Genomic DNA, 22,762 nt, shown 5'->3' with positions numbered 1-22,762 from the left:
TATTTCTATACAAAAAAAAAATAAACTTTTTATTATGCAACTCTGAAAACTGGATCTATTTTTTGACTGATTCATTGTCGAGAAAATGTACCTTTTCTGTGCATCTCGAACAGTAACAGCTTTACTAATCTCAGACAAATTAGAAAACCAAACTTTGTCATCCTTCAGTAAAGCTTACTTAATGTTCTTGATACTTAATGTACTATACAGGGCCTTGTCGAATAATTTTTTGATGCTTTGAATAACTGAAACCAGTTTTTATTCAATTAATAAAAATATCGAATATATCGGTTATATATCAAGCTGTAAATATCAAGATATATATGATATTTATCTTGATATATATCCTCTGAACCCTGGTTTCTAACCTCAATTTTTGACTCGGAGACTATTTTAAACTACGCAGAATCCACGACACCGCTATGGAAAGAGTGCACTGATTGTCTGGAGGCTGTCAAACAAGTTGTGGCCGGTCTTGTCGAGTTTATCCAGCAACACGGCAGTAGACGTGTACAGGACACGTCGCACTCGCAACACGCAAAGTACAAAATCAGCATGTGCCGCGACTTGACCCTTAGAGGGAGCTGTCCCAGGGGCACCAACTGTACGTTCGCCCACTCGAACGAGGAACTCGACAAGTATCGCGCCAAAAATCGAAAAACCACAAACCGCACCAATAAAGAGCACCGGATCGAGTGTCAATCTCCGGTCGCTAAAAAAGTATTTCCCCAACCGGAGGAGTATTACACGGTGACCAGTAGTGCGGTCAGTCCCGTCCCTATTCAAACCCGTATCGGTTACGACGTTCCGTTCACGCCGAGTTACGCCCCCGTGCAGTTTGGCCCGCCTTTGTACCAACCCGCTTACGCTTCCCCTGAACTTCCCCACGGAGGTAACGTGGTGCTGGCTAACGGTGCCATGTACCAAATGAGACAGCCCAGGGAGGTTCAGTCGCATCCGCAATGGCCAGATCATATGGTAAGTTGTTTTGAAATTGTTTAGGTGTTTTACAATATCTCGGGACGTTTTTGGAGGTTTCCCAATTAACGTCTCAAGAAATATTGATTTATCCGAAAATTGATTGCCACTTTGACAGCTTGTTACGCGGTTATTTTGACAGTTAGCGAATTGATTTTTTTACCAAATTGTAGCCCAGAGTGTCTTCTACAAATTGTCATATGACAAGTTTGTCCGAAATGGTAATTTGACCAAATTAACACTTGTCACTTTGATAGCCTGTAACTCCGTTATTCTAGCACCTACAGGGTGGTTCAATATAGCAATTTGAAGCTCTTTTAATCTTCTTTCAATCACTTTCTGTAGCAAATTACCGAAAAATGTCAAATAACTGAGTTTTTGAAAGTTTAAAAGTAATTAACCAGAATTAAAAACTAATTAGTCTTAATATGACAGCTATCACTTTGACAGCTTGTAACTCGGTTACTTTGACAGTTAGTGAATTGATTTTTTTACCAAATTGTAGCCCAGAGTGTCTTCTACAAATTGTCATATGACAAGTTTGTCCGAAATGGTAATTTGACCAAATTAACACTTGTCACTTTGATAGCCTGTAACTCCGTTATTCTAGCACCTACAGGGTGGTTCAATATAGCAATTTGAAGCTCTTTTAATCTTCTTTCAATCACTTTCTGTAGCAAATTACCGAAAAATGTCAAATAACTGAGTTTTTGAAAGTTTAAAAGTAATTAACCAGAATTAAAAACTAATTAGTCTTAATATGACAGCTATCACTTTGACAGCTTGTAACTCGGTTACTTTGACAGTTAGTGAATTGATTTTTTTACCAAATTGTAGCCCAGAGTGTTCTACAAACTGTCAGATGACAAGTTTGTCCGAAAAACGTCAACTAACCGAGTTATTGACAGTGAAATGGTGATTTGAAAAAATTGACACTTGTCGCTTAGATAGCCTGTAACTCCGTTATTCTAGCACCTACAGGGTGGTTCAATATAGCAATTCAAAGCTCTTTTAATCCTCTTTCGATCACTTTCTATAGTAATTTTCTGAAGAATGTCAAATAACCCAGTTTTTGACAGTTGAAAACTGATTAGTTTAAATATGACAGTTGCCACTTTGCCAGCTTGTTACGCGGTTATTTTGACAGTTAGCGAATTGATTTTTTTACCAAATTGTAGCCCAGAGTGTCTTCTACAAATTGTCATATGACAAGTTTGTCCGAAAAACGTCAACTAACCGAGTTATTGACAGTAAAATGGTAATTTGACAAAATTGACACTTGTCGCTTTGATAGCCTGTAACCCCGCTATTATAGCACCTACAGGGTGGTTCAAAATAGCAATTTAAAGCTCTTTTAATCTTCTTTCAATCACTTTCTGTAGGAAATTACCGAAAAATGTCAAATAACTGAGTTTTTGACAGGTGAAAACTGATTAGTTTAAATATGACAATTGCCACTTTGCCAGCTTGTTACGCGGTTATTTTGACAGTTAGCGAATTGATTTTTTTACCAAATTGTAGCCCAGAGTGTCTTCTACAAACTGTCAGATGACAAGTTTGTCCGAAAAACGTCAACTAAGCGAGTTATTGACAGTAAAATGATAATTTGACAAAATTGACACTTGTCGCTTTGATAGCCTGTAACTCCGTTATTCTAGCACCTACAGGGTGGTTCAATATAGCAATTTAAAGCTCTTTTAATCCTCTTTCGATCACTTTCTATAGGAAATTTCCGAGAAATGTCAAATAACCCAGTTTTTGACAGTTGAAAACTGATTAGTTTAAATATGACAATTGCCACTTTGCCAGCTTGTTACGCGGTTATTTTGACAGTTAGCGACTTGATTTTTTTACCAAATTGTAGCCCAGAGTGTTCTACAAACTGTCAGATGACAAGTTTGTCCAAAAAACGTCAACTAAGCGAATTATTGACAGTAAAATGGTAATTTGACAAAATTGACACTTGTCGCTTTGATAGCCTGTAACTCCGTTATTCTAGCACCTACAGGGTGGTTCAAAATAGCAATTTAAAGCTCTTTTAATCTTCTTTCAATCACTTTCTGTAGCAAATTACCGAAAAATGTCAAATAACTGAGTTTTTGAAAGTTTAAAAGTGATTAACCAGAATTAAAAACTAATTAGTCTTAATATGACAGCTATCACTTTGACAGCTTGTAACTCGGTTACTTTGACAGTTAGTGAATTGATTTTTTTAGCAAATTGTAGCCCAGAGTGTCTTCTACAAACTGTCAGATGACAAGTTTGTCCGAAAAACGTCAACTAACCGAGTTATTGACAGTGAAATGGTGATTTGACAAAATTGACACTTGTCACTTTGATAGCCTGTAACTTCGTTATTCTAGCACCTACAGGGTGGTTCAAAATAGCAATTTAAAGCTTTTAATCCTCTTTCGATCACTTTCTATAGGAAATTTCCGAGAAATGTCAAATAACCCAGTTTTTGACAGTTGAAAACTGATTAGTATTTTGACAGTTAGCGAATTGATTTTTTTAGCAAATTGTAGCCCAGAGTGTTCTACAAACTGTCAGATGACAAGTTTGTCCAAAAAACGTCAACTAAGCGAGTTATTGACAGTAAAATGATAATTTGACAAAATTGACACTTGTCGCTTTGATAGCCTGTAACTCCGTTATTCTAGCACCTACAGGGTGGTTCAAAATAGCAATTTAAAGCTCTTTTAATCCTCTTTCGATCACTTTCTATAGGAAATTTCCGAGAAATGTCAAATAACCCAGTTTTTGACAGTTGAAAACTGATTAGTTTAAATATGACAGTTGCCACTTTGCCAGCTTGTTACACGGTTATTTTGACAGTTAGTGAATTGATTTTTTTTTACCAAATTGTAGCCCAGAGTGTCTTCTACAAACTGTCAGATGACAAGTTTGTCCAAAAAACGTCAACTAAGCGAATTATTGACAGTAAAATGGTAATTTGACAAAATTGACACGTGTCGCTTTGATAGCCTGTAACTCCGTTATTCTAGCACCTACAGGGTGGTTCAAAATAGAAATTTAAAGCTCTTTTAATCTTCTTTCAATCACTTTCTGTAGCAAATTACCGAAAAATGTGAAATAACTGAGTTTTTGAAAGTTTAAAAGTGATTAACCAGAATTAAAAATTAATTAGTCTTAATATGACAGCTATCACTTTGACAGCTTGTAACTCGGTTACTTTGACAGTTAGCGAATTGATTTTTTTAGCAAATTGTAGCCCAGAGTGTTCTACAAACTGTCAGATGACAAGTTTGTCCAAAAAACGTCAACTAAGCGAGTTATTGACAGTGAAATGGTGATTTGAGAAAATTGACACTTGTCACTTTGATAGCCTGTAACTTCGTTGTTCTAGCACCTACAGGGTGGTTCAAAATAGCAATATAAAGCTCTTTTAGTCTTCTTTCGATCACTTTCTATAGGAAATTTCCGAAAAATGTCAAATAAAAAAAAATAATAAAATGTCTCTATGCCGTATACAGGGTGGTCAAAAATAAGTGTGTAAATCGAGGGTCAACCGCTGGGGCATTACGGTGTACAAAGACATCTACCATTTAAATTTAAACATAAATAAAGTTTGGTAATTTCAATGAATTCAATGCAAAATTAGTCAATTTTGACGCCCTCTAGTGGCCAAACGATACCACTAACCAACCGACTTTTCTGCGTCAATGGAAAGCTAATTTTATTGGCTTCCCATCGACATATAAAAGTAAATACAAAGTGTTACAAATACGCGTGTTATTTACGGTTTACAGACAGGATGCCCCAGAATCACTTTTTGACTGGTTGGGGCTAGTTTCACCCTGGAAAATTAGGATAACACGGTTACATGAGCTACTAGGTCTACTACGATGTAATGCATACAAATTTCGTTAAAACCCGATTTTACAAATGACAATTTTCGTAAGGATCAAATTTGCCTGAAACACCGCCACTATCCTAATGAGTATGGCGTGTTATTTGGCCACTTAGTGCAAGCGAAAATGGACCTTAATGATTTTATTTCTACAATTTTGCTACTACCCTAGATTTGTGCTAGGTTTGTGCCAAATATCAGGACCGTATCTGCCCGATTTAAAAGGAAAATCTCTCAAATAATTTAGAATGGTTACAGTCAAACCTTGATTATTCCTGACAAAAAGTGGAAGAGTTTCATTAGTAGAAAACCCCCCTTCTTGAATTGTCTTAATATTTCCTGAGAACATTTATGAATAACAATTTGATCAATTATCAACAATTCAAAAGGTGGTTAAACACGCGGGAATGCCGTCGAAACCGTCTCGCGGTCAATTGAAAAGCATGGCGGAATTGCAACAGCTCCGAAAAGAAGTGTTGCTCCAGCTGGAGAAGGTCGTGGGGAAGAATGCGGCCACGGAAATATCGAACAACGCCACCACATTGGCTAGACAAGAGTCGCAACACGATTTGGACAGTCCTAGTTCACCGTACAACTTTTTGATTAATCAGATTAATTCCGGTTAGTAGCGAGGCTGCGCTTTTTCTGTTTTTATCTGACTGTTAGTGGGTTTAGGGCCGACTTTCGTGAGGTCGGATTCGATTTTGGCCGCCGACGACGACTACGTCCCCTACGATGGGCCTGCGGTGAGCAAGTTTGGTCCTATTTCGCGCATGCCCAAGGACGGTAACGGTATGAATCAATCTATAGAAATGGGAGCGACTTTTAGGGATCCAGCATTGAATCTGGTAAGTTGTGGTGATGGTGATGACGTCAATATAACCGTATGAATCGAATAAAACTAGTGATGGGTAAATTACCGTTAAAGTAATTACTTTACCAGGAAAATTTGACCAGTAGATTACTGGTATATAAATACTGTGTTTCTGGCAGTTAGCAAATTTTTGCATCACTTTTCTACCTGACTGTACCAAATTTTGTAGTGTTTTTTTTGGGTTATTAAATCGGAAATTTAATGAGGAATTCAAAAGTGCGCTTAAAACAGGCATTTTTTCACTCCAAGTGGGTTTGACAAGCAATTTTGTTCCTGACTGTCCTTTCAAACTGTGTTTTTGCCAGTTCAAACTTTGACACCGCTTTTCTCCCTGACTGTACCAAATATTTTAGTGTTTTTCCAGGTTATTAGACAGGAAATTTAGTGAGGATTCCAAAAATGTGCTTAGAACAGTAATTTTCTTACTCCAAGTGAGGTTTACAGACGATTTTGTCCCTGACTGTCTTTTTCAACTCTATTTCTGGCTGATCAAATATTAACACCGCTTTTCTCCATGACTATCAAATATTGTAGTGTTTTCAGGTTATTGGATAGGAAATTTAGTGAGGATTTCAAAAATATGCTTAAAATAGTAATTTTGTCACTCCAAGTGGGTTTTACAAGCGATTTTGTCCCTGACTGTCGTTTCAAACTATGTTTCTGACATTTCAAACTTTGACACCGCTTTTCTCCCTGACTGTACCAAATATTGTAGTGTTTTTTCAGGGTACTAGATAGGAAGATTAGTGAGGATTCCGAAAATGTTCTTAAAACAGTAATTTTCTCACTCCAAGTGAGTTTGACAGGCAATTTTGTCCCTGTCTGTCCTTTCAAACTGTGTTTCTGTCAGTTTAAACTTTAATTCAACTTTTCTCCCTGACGATACCTCATTTTGTAGTGTTTTTTATGTCATTAGATAGGAAATTTAGTGAGGATTCCAAAAATGTGTTTAAAACAGTCATTTGTTCACTCCAAGTGAGTTTGACAAGCAATTTTGTTCCTGACTGTCCTTTCAAACTGTGTTTCTGTCAGTTTAATATTTGATACCACTTTTCTCCCTGACATTACCTCATTTTGTAGTGTTTTTTATGTCATTAGATAGGAAATTTAGTGAGGATTCCAAAAATGTGCTTAAAACAGTAATTTGTTCACTCCAAGTGAGTTTGACAGGCAATTTTGTCCCTGTCTGTCCTTTCAAACTGTGTTTCTGTCAGTTTAAACTTTAATTCAACTTTTCTCCCTGACAATACCTCATTTTGTAGTGTTTTTTATATCATTAGATAGGAAATTTAGTGAGGATTCCAAAAATGTGCTTAAAACAGTCATTTGTTCACTCCAAGTGAGTTTGACAAGCAATTTTGTTCCTGACTGTCCTTTCAAACTGTGTTTCTGTCAGTTTAATATTTGATACCACTTTTCTCCCTGACATTACCTCATTTTGTAGTGTTTTTCAGGTTATTAGATAGGAAATTGAGTGAGAATTCCAAAAATGTGCTTACAACAGTAATTTTCTCACTCCAAGTGAGTTTGACAGGCGATTTTGTCCCTGACTGTCGTGTACAACTCCGTTTCTATCAGTTCTAACTTTGATACCACTTTTTTCACTGATGTTACCTCATTTTGTAGTGTTTTTCAGGTTATTAGATAGGAAATTTAGTGAGGATTCCGAAAATGTGTTTAAAACAGTAATTTAATCACTCCAAGTGAGTTTGACAGGCGATTTTGTCCCTGTCTGTCCTTTCAAACTGTGTTTCTGTCAGTTTAATATTTGATACCACTTTTCTCCCTGACATTACCTCATTTTGTAGTGTTTTTTATGTCATTAGATAGGAAATTTAGTAAGGATTCCAAAAATGTGCTTAAAACAGTAATTTTCTCACTCCAAGTCAGTTTGACAGGCGATTTTGTCCCTGACTGTCTTCAAACTGTGTTTCCGTCAGTTTAAACTTTAATTCAACTTTTCTCCCTGACATTACCTCATTTTGTAGTGTTTTTTATGTCATTAGATAGGAAATTTAGTGAGGATTCCAAAAATGTGCTTAAAACAGTCATTTGTTCACTCCAAGTGAGTTTGACAGGCAATTTTGTTCCTGTCTGTCTCTTGAAACTGTGTTTCTGTCAGTTCTAACTTTGACACCGCTTTTCTCCCTGACTGTACCAAATATTGTAGTGTTTTTTCAGGTTATTAGACAGGAAATTTAGTGAGGATTCCAAAAATGTGCTTAAAACAGTCATTTGTTCATTACAAGTGGGTTTGACATGCAATTTTGTTCCTGACTGTCCTTTCAAATTGTATTTCTGTCAGTTTAATATTTGATACCACTTTTCTGCTGACTGTACCAAATATTGTAGTGTTTTTTATGTCATTAGATAGAAAATTTAGTGGGGATTCCAAAAATGTGCTTAAAACAGTAATTTAATCACTCCAAGTGAGTTTGACAGGCGATTTTGTCCCTGACTGTCCTTTCAAACTGTGTTTCTGTCAATTTAAACTTTAATTCAACTTTTCTCCCTGACGTTACCTCATTTTGTAGTGTTTTTCAGGTTATAATAAAATTACACAGTTATGACAGGAAAATGATATCTTTGAAGCAAATTTCAATTAGATTCACAAATTTCCTGGTAAAAAATGGTAAATTTTCTTGTCACACTGAATTTAACTTTTCCAATTTTATTTTACCTTACCGGTAAATAACCGGTCACGGTAAATTTAGGCCCATCACTAAATAAAACCTTTTCGAACAGTCTAAAAGCTGTCAAATGCTCTTCTTTTCTTCTCCGTATGCTTCTGAAGCCGTTTAAAAGCTTCTAACAACTTGTAGAGCCGTCTAAATTTCCAAATGCCTCTTAAACAGATTTCCTGTTGACTCTAAAGCAATCCAGAACGTCTAATATGCTTTTTAAACTGTCCAAATACTCCTGAAGTGGTTTTAAAAAATTCACAACTTCTAAAATCTTCCACAACAGTGTCCAAAAGCTTTCGAACGCTCCTGAAACAGCCTAGAACCTGCCAAGTGGCTTTGGAACGGTCTAAAAGCTTCTGTATGATTCTAGAACAGTTTTTAAAAGCTTTCAACAAATCCTAGGACCGTCTAAGATATCCAGTTGGCTGTAAAGCAGTCCAGAACCTTTAATATGCTCTTTAAACCATCCTAAAATCTCTTAAATGGTCCTGAAGTAGTCTAAAAGGATTTTAGAAGTTTCCAAAGGCTTTTGGAATAGTCTAAAAGCGTCTGTATGAACCATAGAACCGTCTAAGATTTTTAAATGCTCCTGAAGTAGTCTAAAAAGATTTCAGAAGCTCTCAAAACACTATAGAAACTCCAAAAGCTTTTAGAAAACAGTCTAAAAGCCATTCTTAAGCAGTTTAAAAGCTTGCAATAATTTCTAAAACTGTTTAAGATTTCTACTTTGCTTTAAAGCAGTCGAGAACCTTCAATATGCTTTGTGAACTGTCCAAAAACCTTCCAAAGTAATTTAAAAAAATTCAAAACTCTCAAAACACTACAGAAACTTGCAAAACAGTATCTACACCATTTCTAACTGTAATTCAGAAAGAGTCATTTGAAATTCAGCAAGATTCATGGGTAATTTAGAATAGTTAATTATTGTAATACAGAAAGTATATCAAGTGTAATTTAGTTTGATTTTTAAGCTAAATTGTATAATTTTTTTAATTTTATTTCTTTAAATTATTAAAGTGGAGTTTCCGTTTTGGTAATATTATCCACAGATAATGTATTTTATGGAATTGTCTTTGAATGTTCTGAACTTGGTTTGATGGTTTCTGAATTCTTCAATTCCAAGCAGATTGGTTGTCTTGCTGCAGAAACAAACCTTCTGAATTACTTACTTGACCTTCTCTGAACAGTCTAAAAGCTTCTGTATGTATCAGGAGCAGTTTAAGAACGTTTAACAGTTTCTAGAACCATCTAAAGTATCCATATGCCTTTAAAGCAGTCCAGAACTTTTACTATGCTTTTTTGCTGTCCTAAAACCTTCTAAATGGTCCTGAAAACCGTCTAACAAGATTTCAGAAGCTTCTAAAACACTACAGAAACTCCAAAAGCTTCCAAAGTAGTTTCTAAAAGCTTTCAAAAGCTTTTGGGAACAGTTGGAATGCTTTTCAACTAGTCTAGAAGCTTTCAAAAGATCTAAAATCTATCTAAAACCTTGTGTATGATTCTAGAACAGTTTAAAAGCTTTCAACAATTTCTAGAACCGTCTAGGATGTCCAAATGTCTCTAAAGTAGTCCAGAACCTTCAATATACCCTTTAAACTGTCCTAAAACCTCCTAAATGTTCCTGAAATGGTTCAACAAAGATTTCAAAGGCTTCGAAAGCACTATAGAAACTCCAAAAGCTTCCAAAGTAGTTTCTAGAAGCTTTCAAAAGCTTTTGAGAACAGTTTGAATGCTTTTCAACTAGTCTAGAAGCTTTCAAAAGATTTCAAACCTTCCTAAAGGCTTGAGTATGATTCTAGAGCAGTTTAAATGTTTTCAACAATTTCTAGAACTGTCCAGGATGTCCAAATGCCTCTAAAGTAGTCCAGAACCTTTAATATACTCTTTAAACTGTGCTAAAACCTTCTAAATGTTCCTGAAGTGATTCAAAAAAGATTTCAGAAGCTTCTAAAACACTATAGAAACTCCGTGAGCTTTCAAAATAGTTTCTAGAAGCTTCCAAAAGCTTTTGGGAACTGTCTAAGAGCTTCTAAATGCTTGTCAACTAGTCTAGAAGCTTTCAAAATAGTTTCTAGAAGCTTTCAAAAGCTTTTGAGAACAGTTTGAATGCTCTTCAACTAGTCTAGAAGCTTTCCAAAGATTTCAAACCTTCCTAAAGGCTTGAGTATGATTCTAGAGCAGTTTAAAAGCTTTCAACAACTTCTAGAACTGTCTAGGATGTCCAAATGCCTCTAAAGTAGTCCAGAACCTTCAATATACTCTTTAAACTGTCCTAAAACCTTCTAAATGTTGCTGAAGTAGTTCAAAAAAAGATTTCAAAAGCTTCTAAAACACTACAGAAACTCAGAAAGCTTTCAAAATAGTTTCTAGAAGCTTTCAAAAGCTTTTGGGAACAGTCTAAGAGCTTCTAAATGCTTGTCAACTAGTCTAGAAGCTTTCAAAAGATCTAAAATCTGTCTAAAAGCTTGTGTATGATTCTAGAGCAGTTTAAAAGCTTTCAACAACTTCTAGAACTGTCTAGGATGTCCAAATGCCTCTAAAGTAGTCCAGAACCTTCAATATACCCTTTAAACTGTGCTAAAACCTTCTTAATGTTCCTGAAGTGGTTAAAAAAAGATTCCAGAAGCTTCTAAAACACTATATAAACTTCGAAAGCTTTCAAAATAGTTTCTAGAAGCTTTCAAAAGCTTTTGGGAACAGTCTGAATGTTCTTCAATTAGTCTAGAAGCTTTCAAAAGATTTCAAACCTTCCTAAAGGCTTGAGTATGATTCTAGAGCAGTTTAAAAGCTTTCAACAACTTCTAGAACTGTCTAGGATGTCCAAATGCCTCTAAAGTAGTCCAGAACCTTCAATATACTCTTTAAACTGTCCTAAAACCTCCTAAATGTTCCTGAAATAGTTCAAAAAAGATTCCAGAAGCTTCTAAAACACTATAGAAACTCCGAAAGCTTTCAAAATAGTTTCTAGAAGCTTCCAAAAGCTTTTGGGAACAGTCTAAGAGCTTCTAAATGCTTGTCAACTAGTCTAGAAGCTTTCAAAATAGTTTCTAGAAGCTTTCAAAAGCTTTTGGGAACAGTTTGAATGCTTTTCAACTAGTCTAGAAGCTTTGAAAAGATTTCAAACCTTCCTAAAGGCTTGAGTATGATTCTAGAGCAGTTTAAAAGCTTTCAACAACTTCTAGAGCTGTCTAGGATGTCCAAATGCCTCTAAAGTAGTCCAGAACCTTCAATATACTCTTTAAACTGTCCTAAAACCTCCTAAATGTTCCTGAAATAGTTCAAAAAAGATTCCAGAAGCTTCTAAAACACTATAGAAACTCCGTGAGGTTTCAAAATAGTTTCTAGAAGCTTCCAAAAGCTTTTGGAAACAGTCTGAATGCTCTTCAACTAGTCTAGAAGCTTTCCAAAGATTTCAAACCTTCCTAAAGGCTTGAGTATGATTCTAGAGCAGTTTAAAAGTTTTCAACAATTTCTAGAACTGTCTAGGATGTCCAAATGCCTCTAAAGTAGTCCAGAACCTTCAATATACCCTTTAAACTGTCCTAAAACCTGCTAAATGCTCCTGAAGTAGTTGAAAAAAGATTTCAGAAGCTTCTAAAACACTATATAAACTTCGAAAGCTTTCAAAATAGTTTCTAGAAGCTTCCAAAACCTTTCGGGAACAGTCTGAATGCTCTTCAACTAGTCTAGAAGCTTTCAAAAGATTTCAAACCTGCCTAAAGGCTTGAGTATAATTCTAGTGCAGTTTAAAAGCTTTCAACAATTTCTAGAACCGTCCAGGATGTCCAAATGCCTCTAAAGTAGTCCAGAACCTTCAAAATACTCTTTAAACTGTACTAAAACCCTCTAAATGCCCCTGAAGTGGTTCAAAAAAGATTTCAGAAGCTTCTAAAACACTATAGAAACTCCAAAAGCTTTCAAAATAGTTTCTAGAAGCTTTCAAAAGCTTTTGGGAACAGTCTGAATGTTCTTCAACTAGTCTAGAAGCTTTCCAAAGATTTCAAACCTTCCTAAAGGCTTGAGTATGATTCTAGAGCAGTTTAAAAGCTTTCAACAACTTCTAGAACTGTCTAGGATGTCCAAATGCCTCTAAAGTAGTCCAGAACCTTCAATATACTCTTTAAACTGTCCTAAAATCTCCTAAATGCTCCTGAAATAGTTCAAAAAAGATTACAGAAGCTTCTAAAACACTATAGAAACTCTGAAAGCTTTCAAAATAGTTTCTAGAAGCTTTTGAGAACAGTTTGATTGCTTTTCAACTAGTCTAGAAGCTTTCCAAAGATTTCAAACCTTCCTAAAGGCTTGAGTATGATTCTAGAGCAGTTTAAAAGTTTTCAACAATTTCTAGAACTGTCCAGGATGTCCAAATGCCTCTAAAGTAGTCCAGAACCTTTAATATACTCTTTAAACTGTGCTAAAACTTTCTAAATGTTCCTGAAGTGGTTCAAAAAAGATTTCAGAAGCTTCTAAAACACTATAGAAACTCCGAAAGCTTTCAAAATAGTTTCTAGAAGCTTCCAAAAGCTGTTGGGAACAGTCTAAGAGCTTCTAAATGCTTGTCAACTAGTCTAGAAGCTTTTAAAAGATCTAAAATCTGTCTAAAAGCTTGTGTATGATTCTAGAACAGTTTAAAAGGTTTCCACAACTTCTAGAACTGTCTAGGATGTCCAAATGCCTCTAATGTAGTCCAGAACCTTCAATATATCCTTTAAACTGTCCTAAAACCTTCTAAATGCTCCTGAAGTGGTTCAAAAAAGATTTCAGAAGCTTCTAAAACACTAGAAACTCCGAAAGCGTTCAAAATAGTTTCTAGAAGCTTCCAAAAGCTTTTGGGAACAGTCTGAATGTTCTTCAACTAGTCTAGAAGCTTTCAAAAGATTTCAAATCTGCCTAAAGGCTTGAGTATGATTCTAGAGCAGTTTAAAAGCTTTCAACAATTTCTAGAACTGTCTAGGATGTCCAAATGCCTCTAAAGTAGTCCAGAACCTTCAATATACCCTTTAAACTGTGCTAAAACCTTCTAAATGCTCCTGAAGTAATCTAACAAGATATCAGAAGCTTCTAAAACACTATAGAAACTCCGTGAGCTTTCAAAATAGTTTCTAGAAGCTTTCAAAAGCTTTTGGGAACAGTTTGAATGCTTTTCAACTAGTCTAGAAGCTTTCAAAAGATTTCCAACCTTCCTAAAATCTTGAGTATGATTCTAGAGCAGTTTAAAAGTTTTCAACAATTTCTAGAACTGTCCAGGATGTCCAAATGCCTCTAAAGTAGTCCAGAACCTTCAAAATACTCTTTAAACTGTGCTAAAACCTTCTAAATGCTCCTGAAGTGGTTCAAAAAAGATTTCAGAAGCTTCTAAAACACTATAGAAACTCCGAAAGCTTTCAAAATAGTTTCTAGAAGCTTTCAAAAGCTTTTGAGAACAGTTTGAATGCTTTTCAACTAGTCTAGAAGCTTTCAAAAGATTTCAAATCTGCCTAAAGGCTTGAGTATGATTCTAGAGCAGTTTAAAAGCTTTCAACAATTTCTAGAACTGTCTAAGATGTCCAAATGCCTCTAAAGTAGTCCAGAACCTTCAATATACCCGTTAAACTGTCCTAAAACCTTCTAAATGTTGCTGAAGTAGTTCAAAAATGATTTCAGAAGCTTCTAAAACACTATAGAAACTCAGAAAGCTTTCAAAATAGTTTCTAGAAGCTTCCAAAACCTTTCGGGAACAGTCTGAATGCTCTTCAACTAGTCTAGAAGCTTTCAAACCTGCCTAAAGGCTTGAGTATGATTCTAGTGCAGTTTAAAAGCTTTCAACAATTTCTAGAACCGTCCAGGATGTCCAAATGCCTCTAAAGTAGTCCAGAACCTTCAAAATACTCTTTAAACTGTACTAAAACCCTCTAAATGCCCCTGAAGTGGTTCAAAAAAGATTTCAGAAGCTTCTAAAACACTATAGAAACTCCAAAAGCTTTCAAAATAGTTTCTAGAAGCTTCCAAAAGCTTTTGGGAACAGTCTGAATGCTCTTCAACTAGTCTAGAAGCTTTCCAAATATTTCAAATGCTGAAATAGCTCAAAAAAGATTCAGAAGCTTTTAGAATTTCAATTTGACGTCATAGTTAATGTCGTCACTGCCACTTTTGCTGGAACAAAAACAATCAACATCTAATGTTTGATTGATTTGACAGGTCAGAAGACCGGTGTCGTCCGGTAGTCCGGTGCCATCTTGGTACGTAAACAACAACAACCATTTCCATCAGAACGCCATGTCTTCAGGACATACCGTTATAATGCCTTCTAGTACTGGGATTGGTGAAGGATACGTCGCTTATGGTAAGTCAAATGTGTTTTGGACAAAAATATCTATATTCTTCCCTATTCCGTGTTGTATGGATTTCCTTCTTCAAACAGTGTCAGTATCTCATCCAGTTTTGCTTTTGACTTTTCTGCTCATATCCCAATTCTGCTCCGGCAACATTGAGTTGTACAATCAGGGTTCAAAGACGGGTTCAGCCACCGCCTACTATACTAGAAAGCCTAGAAGGTGCTTGTCAAAAATTCCAATATGGCGGAAATAGTGGTGACAGTTTGCGTTTGTTTGTATTGTGGAAATTGAGTTTTTTGAGGATTAGATTAATTTTTACGGTTTAAGATCAAAACTTGAGGTTATTTGCGTAAGTTATTTTTGTTCATAAGTTTTTCAAGCCACATTGTAACAGCAATTCAGGAAAAAGCCCAACCGTGTCAGTTTTACTTGACGTGGAACGATTTTACTCCAACACTATACTCAATGGTAGATACAAGTGCTTTTTAGCACAGTAAACTTATTAGGTATTTGTTACATGCACAGGTAGGTGAGTTACATTTTAAAGCATCCTTCAATGTGAGAGCAACAAAAATAATTTTGAATGAATGTTCTTGGTAATAACATAAGAACCATTTACCTAGTTTTGCTTACCTAGTTTCAAGGATTTACAGATTTTCTTGTATTGAACAGTGTTTAAACTAGTTAGCTGTTAGTTGTACTTTCCAGGACAAATATTCTAACCAATTTGTTTAGGCTGGACTTGATTGTGTATAAAAATCTCTATCTATACATATCAGGATCAGGAATGAACCTTTTTTTGATTTTTGACTCACAACTTGCAATCAACTACACGAAACAATTAAAAAAAAACATATTTTTTACTGCATCTGCATAGGTTTGTGTATAAAACGAAAACCGCTAACGCCGCCATTAAAAGTTACATTTTAGGCTTTCTAGTATAGAGGGCGGTGGTTCAGCTAAACTCGACTGGTCTGGCGTAGTTTTCAAGTCAGACGCGGCAATTCCGATCCTTTGACAGTTGGAAAACGTCAATTTTAATGCGGCGTTGTCTAATTGACAGATCACATTTTTTTTTGTTTCTAGACAGAAGAAACTGACAGATTTTGTGTGTTTTTTTTTACTTTACTTATTTTTTATTAGTTTATATTTAATGTTCTTCAAGAGGGGTTATTTTACATTATTAATTCCACGTTTAATCTAAAAACAATCACGTGACCATTTGTACCTTAAAATGAGTCACGTGATTTAGAGTGTAAAACTAAAAAAAAAAAAACCATGACGTAATCTTTCAAATTAAATTTAGTTATTGAAAATAGTCACGTGACCCTCCAAATAATATTTTGTCATTTACAGTCATGTGATCTTTTGGATTCCGTTTTGGCGTGAAAACGTTTTGAATTGAAAATGGTCAATCTGCACTATAAGGAGAGTAACGTGTGTCATGAAAAATATCAGTTTAAACTGAAAAACGATTACGTGATCCTGACACAATGACATTTAAAACTGTCACGCGACATTACAAAATCCATTTTTAATTTTTTTAAAGAGTCACGTGACTTTCAGCGTCCCTTTTGAAGTTACAAACGAGTGACTAAAAATTTAAAAAAAAATGTTTTTTTTTTAAATCAAAATTTAAAAAGTTAATTTGATTATTAAAAATTATCACGTGACCATTTGCAGTTTAAAGCTTAAATCTCAGTCACGTGACCTTTTAAACAGTATTTCGCTATTTACAGTCACGTGACCTTTAAAAATCTATTTCATTATTGAAAATTGTCACGAGACCATTTGCACATTACAAAGAGTCACGTGATTCTTCAAATAGCATTTTGACATCTAAAACAGTCACGTGACCTTTAGGATTTCGTTTTGACGTTGAAATAATTGAAAATCGTTACGTTAGCCATTTGCCCTGTAAAGAAGGTCACGTGTCTTTAAAAATATCAGTTTAAACTGAAAAACGAGCATGTGATCCGTTAAATAACATTTTGACATTCAAAACTGTCGTGTGACATTATAAAATCCATTTTTAATTTTAAAAGAGTCACGTGACCTTTTAAAATCTATTTCATTATTGAAAATTGTCACGAGACCATTTGCACATTACAAAGAGTCACGTGACTCTTCAAATAGCATTTTGACATCTAAAACAGTCACGTGACCTTTAGGAATTCGTTTTGACGTTGAAATAATTGAAAGTAGTCACGCAGCCATTTGCCCTGTAGAGAGGATCACGTGTCTTTAAAAATATCAATTTAAACTGAAAAACGATTACGTGATCCTGACACAATGACATTTTGACATTTAAAACTGTCACGTGACATTATAAAATCCATTTTTAATCTTAAAAGAGTCACGTGACCTTCAGGATCCGTTTTGAAGTTACAAACGAGTCACGTGGATTAAAAATGAAATGTGATTATTGAAAATCGTCACGTGACCATCATTTGCAAGTGGATCACGTGTCTTTAAAAATATCAATTTAAACTGAACAACGATTACGTGATCCTGACACAATGACATTTAAAACTGTCACGCGACATTATAAAATCCATTTTTAATTTTTTTAAAGAGTCACGTGACTTTCAGCGTCCCTTTTGAAGTTACAAACGAGTGACTAAAAATTAAAAAAAAACTGTTTTTTTTTTAAATCAAAATTTAAAAAGTTAATTTGATTATTAAAAATTATCACGTGACCATTTGCAGTTTAAAGCTTAAATCTCAGTCGCGTGACCTTTTAAACAGTATTTCGCTATTTACAGTCACGTGACCTTTAAAAATCTATTTCATTATTGAAAATTGTCACGAGACCATTTGCACATTACAAAGAGTCACGTGACTCTTCAAATAGCATTTTGACGTCTAAAACAGTCACGTGACCTTTAGGATTTCGTTTTGACGTTGAAATAATTGAAAATCGTTACGTTAGCCATTTGCCCTGTAAAGAAGGTCACGTGTCTTTAAAAATATCAGTTTAAACTGAAAAACGAGCATGTGATCCGTTAAATAACATTTTGACATTCAAAACTGTCGTGTGACATTATAAAATCCATTTTTAATTTTAAAAGAGTCACGTGACCTTTAGGAATTCGTTTTGACGTTAAAATAATTGAAAGTAGTCACGCAGCCATTTGCCCTGTAGAGAGGATCACGTGTCTTTAAAAATATCAATTTAAACTGAAAAACGATTACGTGATCCTGACACAATGACATTTTGACATTTAAAACTGTCACGTGACAATATAAATTCCATTTTTAATCTTAAAAGAGTCACGTGACCTTCAGGATCCGTTTTGAAGTTACAAACGAGTCACGTGGATTAAAAATGAAATGTGATTATTGAAAATCGTCACGTGACCATCATTTGCAAGTGGATCACGTGTCTTTAAAAATATCAATTTAAACTGAACAACGATTACGTGATCCTGACACAATGACATTTAAAACTGTCACGCGACATTATAAAATCCATTTTTAATTTTTTTAAAGAGTCACGCGGCCTTCAGGATCCCTTTTGAAGTTACAAACGAGTCACGTGGATTAAAAATTAAATTTGATTATTGAAAATTGTCACGTGACCATTTACACATTAAAAAGAGTCGTGTAATTTAAAAAAATTCAGTTCAAACTGAAAAACGGTCACGTGACCTTTAGGAGTCCGGTTTGGCATTAAAAAAGGGTCACGTGACCTTTAAAAATATATTTTATTATTGAAAATCGTCACGGGACCATTTGCACATTATAAGGAGTCACGTGATTCTTCAAATAGCATTTTGACATCTAAAACAGTCATGTGACCTTTAGGATTTCGTTTTGACGTTAAAATAGTTGAAAATCGTCACGTAGCCATTGTAATTTGTAAAGAGGGTCACGTGTCTTTAAAAATATCAGTTTAAACTGAAAAACGAGCACGTGATCCTTCAAATGACATTTTGACATTTAAAACTGTCATGGGACATAATCAATTCCGTTTTTAATCTTAAAAGAGTCACGTGATCTTCAGGATGTGTTTTGACGTCAAAAAAAGAGTCACTCGATTTTAAAAATATTAGTCTAAACATAAAAACTGTCACGTGACCTTAAAAATGACATTTTAATTCTACAACTTTACAAACTGACTTTTAAATTAAGTAGAATCTTTATTGTCGACTCCTCTAACCAAAAATTCTTATTTTTTTTTTGTTTTCCAAATACGAGCAATTTAACTTAAATTTATTTGATTAATCGAGCTTTCCTGCGCAGTTCAGATGGGATAGCAAAAGAGAGCGGATTATAGGACTTACTGCAAAAGTTGGCAACTATGTCCGCAATGACGAGCTGTATTAGCGCCATCTCTTAGAGTTTACCTGTACAACTGAAATACATTAGAGAGCCCTTCGGTGCCACTCTAATATTACATTACGCCGGTTGTCTGTACTTACCATTTAGTCTGTGGCCAAGGCGCATTCTCCATTACCTCCCATACGTCATCCACATTAGCTTTCTCCGTTACTTTTGAATCCACGGTTGCCGCTATTCATTCATTCTCTACTTCTTTCGGTGCCGTGCCTGTCTTCAGGCGTGGGCTACCTCCATGACAATTTGATTGAATCTGTTGCTACTCGGAATAGTTGTTCTACTCCCACTCCGGTCCAGTTTCTAATATTTCGCAGCCACGATAGCTTTTTGCGACCTATTCATCTTTTGCCTTCAACCTTTCCCTGAATAATCAGGCGAGGGATGTGATACTTATCACCTCGCATTATATGCCCGAAATAACTGACCTTCTCTGGAGTTCTCGATCCTTATTCAGCTGTCCGAGTACTTCTTCATTACTGGGTATGTGCAGTCCACGGAATCTTGAGGATTCTTCGATAGCACCACATTTCGAACGCTCCTATTTTATTCATGATGTCAACAATTAAATTTCCTACAATTTTTATTTCTTGACATTTCCTTGAATTTTGCGAAATAACGGAGCTACCTAGCAAGAAAATTACAGTTTAAATCAATAAGTTTAAACGACCCTTAACCTAAAAAAATCAAAATTTTGACATTATATGATCATTTTAAAATTGAATTTATTTGCAGTGTTCACTAAATACAACACAAAAAAACTGGTAATTTCAAAATTCAGGTGGTTCCAATGTAGTTTTTTTTTTCAAAAAGTCACTAGAGTACCCCTTGAGAAAATTTGAAAAAATCAATTTTATTTTTTTTATAGCCAAACGGTGCCTTTTTTCAAAAAAACATTATATACGATTAATGTGCGTCCTATCAAGACGAGTTTACGGTAAAAATTTCAAGGTTGTAAATTGTACCGTTTTCGAGATATTTACAAAAAAGTACGAAAAAAAAACGACCAACTTTGACGCCCTCTAGCGGCCAAACGGAGCAACTTAGCCGCGCCCGTTAAACGTCACGTGACAGCCCCATTCATTGGCTATCTACGATTTTCTAATGTTTTTATACTGAATGTTTCAAATAAGCGAGTTATTAGCGATTTTATGGTAACGTGCACCAAAATTGTGTTAAAATTACTGTTTTTTGCAGGTTTAAATTAGGATAACATCAACATCAGGACATTTTGTTCCTACTAAACGTTCCCAAGCAAATATCTTTCTTTTGAGGCCCTTTAGGGCAAAATCCCATTCTGATGATTTCACTGCAAATTACATTTCCTACAATTTTTATTTCTTGACATTTCCTTGAAATTTGCCAATTAACCGAGTTACAGAGGGTTGAATTTTTGTAAATCAACATCAGGACATTTTGTTCCTACTAAACGTTTCCAGGCCAAAATCTTTCTTCTGAGGCCCTTTAGGGAAAAATCCCATTTAGGCAATTTGGTAGGAAATTAATTTCTAAAAGCGTCCGTAATGTCTCATCCGTACAAAAAAATGTGAGGTTTCTATTTATTTATTTATTTATTTACTACAAACTCTACAGATATAACTATCCAATTACAGAGTAGGCAAAACGAAAAACAAAGACAAAAAAAAAATACATTTGTTCTAACTACTGCCTATAACTAATTTAATTTAAATTAATTCATTTGTTTCTCTTTTAAATGAGTTAAAGCCTAAACTAAATATATCAATATTATCCTGAATTTGGTTATATAGACTACACATTACATTGATAGGAGAATTGCAATAGTAATTAGTTCTAGTATTATCGACATAGAATGTTGATGGTTTTCTAGTTCTGTAAGTTGAAACACAAAAATTTAATTTAGCCAATAGTTCAGGATCACTTATAAGATTGTGTATTAGTTTATACAAGAAGACAATAGATGCGATTTTTCTACGATTTTCTAGAGGTTTGAGATTATGTGCTTTCGTGACATCAATTTTGGGTATATGGATTTCAAACCTACCAGTTTCCTTATAATATATATATCTTAAGAATCTATTTTGCACTCTTTCTATGGTGTATTTATGATTGTTATAATATGGACTCCATACAATTGAACAATATTCCAATATTGGTCTTACATATGAAACATATAACATACGGATACAATTGGTATTCACAAATAATTTACTGTTCCTAACTATAAAACCATCTCGTGTATGTGAGACCTAAATGTCAACCGTGAATCAAAAGTCACTCCAAGATCGCGCATCTCCGAAACATGAGCCAGTGCTGTTCCGCCTATTTTGTAGGTGAAGTTAGTTAGACTTTTTTTCCTAGAAAACTGAAGTACACAGCTCTTACTAACATTAATATTAAGTTCATTAATAATGGTCCATTTATGTATTTTGGTTAAGTTTTCTTGAAGAATTTGACAATCTCTTGCATCACGTACCCTGGAGTATAATTTCAAATCATCAGCAAACATCAATACTCCCCAATTTGTAATCTCATTCACTATACCATTAACAAACATAAGAAAAAGCAAAGGCCCAAGGTTCGAACCTTGAGGAATACCTGAAGTGGTCAAATAATACTTTGACTGAAAATCTATTAGTGAGAGTTGGTTTCCATTTGCTGGATGCCATTTCAATCCTCGCTCTTACCTCTTCGTCACACTACAGATATTTGAAATGTGATACCAGTTCAATATTGTTACGATTTTCCCGTGGGTTTACACTAAGTCAATTTAACTCAACAATTAATAAATTTATTAACACTTCAAAACACTCCGTACAATAATTAACTCAGCTACTAAAAAAACACTACTACAATTATTCCACTATTTAAACTTTACTACCGCGTTCCCAAATTCACTACTCCACTGTCTGAAACCGTTTCTTTTATATTCGGCAAACCACGTTCTAGAAACGCTTCGCGATTTGCCTCGAATATCAAAGATGCTTCCAGGTGTCGCTTCTTCCTAACTGTGGCCTACTTTAACACGCGCTAATTCCATCCCGAATCGAGTGCTCGTTCAGAAGTATCGAGCATAGTAGGCCCAAACCGTGACAATATTAATACCCCATCTTCGACCAGCCTCGTTCACTCTATCCAGCAGCATTTGCAAGTCTTCCATGTTTTCTGCAATGATCAGGCAGTATCATCTGCGTACCTTACGTTGTTTACAATTTCGCCACCTATCTTTACTCCCTCTGTCCTGCCATATGACACTTCATTCAATAAGTCCGGGGACCAACTAAGAAAAACAATTATTTTTCATGAAATTCGTCTTTATTCATCAATATAGTTCCCTTCTAGAGTGATACAATCATTCCAACTTTTCTATACCATGTTTATAGAACGATTTTTCCTTGGCCTCAAAATACGCTTCAGTTTCAACGATGACTTCCTCATTTGATTGATATTTCTTTCCCTGGAGCATTTTTTTGAGGTCTGAAAACAGCCAGTAGTCGCTGGGGGCCAGGTCTGGACTATACGGTGGGTGGGGAAGCAATTCGAAACCCAATTCGTTGAATTTGACCTTCGTTTTTATGGGACTTGTGACACGGTGCATTGTCTTGATGAAAGAGAATCTTTTTCTTCTTCATATGGTCAATCGGTCCAATAATGCACAATAATAGTCGCTATTGATTGTTTTCCCATTTTCCAAATAGTCAATGAACAATATACCGTGTGTATC

The 22,762-nt window shown here is 35.0% G+C and overlaps 1 protein-coding gene across 4 annotated transcripts in view; it reads left to right on the top strand.

Annotated features, from left to right (window-relative positions):
• roq (RING finger and CCCH-type zinc finger domain-containing protein roquin) overlaps positions 1-22,762 on the top strand; it is a 58,632-nt gene that overhangs the window by 10,116 nt on the left and 25,754 nt on the right. For 3 of the 4 annotated variants that reach the window (XR_014180147.1, XR_014180148.1, XM_081991508.1), the window contains exons 5-8: positions 407-978; positions 5,239-5,470; positions 5,516-5,697; positions 14,585-14,729. Coding sequence is in view for 2 of the 4 variants with exons in the window: in XM_081991508.1 (XP_081847634.1) it covers positions 407-978; positions 5,239-5,470; positions 5,516-5,697; positions 14,585-14,729 (1,131 nt within the window). In the remaining 2 variants the exon portion in view is untranslated. The remainder of the gene's footprint in view (positions 1-406; positions 979-5,238; positions 5,471-5,515; positions 5,698-14,584; positions 14,730-22,762) is intronic. The other variant, XM_081991510.1, reaches the window with a different exon arrangement.

Source organism: Ips typographus, linkage group LG13 (assembly GCF_016097725.1).
Source record: "Ips typographus isolate SLU linkage group LG13, UJ_Ityp_2.0, whole genome shotgun sequence".
In the NCBI taxonomy this organism is placed as follows: domain Eukaryota; kingdom Metazoa; phylum Arthropoda; class Insecta; order Coleoptera; family Curculionidae; genus Ips; species Ips typographus.
This window is presented reverse-complemented; position numbering and strand designations above follow the sequence as displayed.